Here is an 800-nt window from a genome sequence, read left to right as displayed (position 1 = left end):
GAAAGAGAGAAAAACACATGTGATTTTATATCCTTAAAACAGTCCATTCATGTGACCTACTTGGTAGCCAGTTTAAAGGCCAAACAGCAATATAAATTGCATATTCAATGAAAACCTCACAGGATTTCTCAGCAGACACACAGCAATGAGTCAGTTTGGGCAGGTGAAGGAGTTTTCTATCTGAAAAGATACCTTAAGAAAGGCATCTTCCTGGGTATGTTACACAAAGGACTGTAGAGAAGCTATAAAATTAGTCAGATTTGTACAAATCATCAATCAAAACTCAATGTGAAACTGTTTTGAGGCAGGAAACACAAATACTTTTATGTGAAGTCTTGTGAGCAGGAACTTAAATTTAATATCTAAGATTGAGAGTTCTGCAGGTAAGTGATTTGTAAGAGCAAGTCACCAGTGAGTTACTGGTAGAGACTAGGCTGTATTTATGGACTGTCTAGGATTTAGAAGGTGTAGAAAAACTGCTGATTGCTGATGGATTATTAAGCTCCTTAAAAAAAAAACAACCAAAAAAGCTAAATGGTTTGGAAAACACTTTTATAAAACTAAAAATATAAATTAAGAAGTGTTCCAGGCCAGGCTGGATGGGGCTTGGAGCAACCTGGGCTAGGGGAAGGTGTCCCTGCCCATGGCAGGGGGTGGCTTTAAGTATGGGCTTTAAGGTCCCAAACCATTCTGGGATTCTACCATTCTTTTCATTATAACAGTGAGAAACCTACACAAAATCACACAGGCAGTAAGGGCTGAACCTCACTGCTCCATCCTTGTTGGAAAGGCCGGTGGAG

General features: G+C 39.4%; 1 protein-coding gene across 1 annotated transcript in view; it reads right to left on the bottom strand.

Annotated features, from left to right (window-relative positions):
* LOC103806933 (tuberin-like) overlaps positions 1-800 on the bottom strand; it is a gene marked incomplete at its 3' end in the record, with an annotated part of 14,770 nt that overhangs the window by 3,082 nt on the left and 10,888 nt on the right. The window contains exon 17 of the mRNA XM_009079648.1: positions 735-799. Coding sequence (XP_009077896.1) covers positions 735-799 — 65 coding nt within the window. The remainder of the gene's footprint in view (positions 1-734; position 800) is intronic.

This window comes from Acanthisitta chloris, unplaced genomic scaffold (genome assembly GCF_000695815.1).
Source record: "Acanthisitta chloris isolate BGI_N310 unplaced genomic scaffold, ASM69581v1 scaffold4038, whole genome shotgun sequence".
Classification (NCBI taxonomy): Eukaryota; Metazoa; Chordata; class Aves; order Passeriformes; family Acanthisittidae; genus Acanthisitta; species Acanthisitta chloris.
This window is presented reverse-complemented; position numbering and strand designations above follow the sequence as displayed.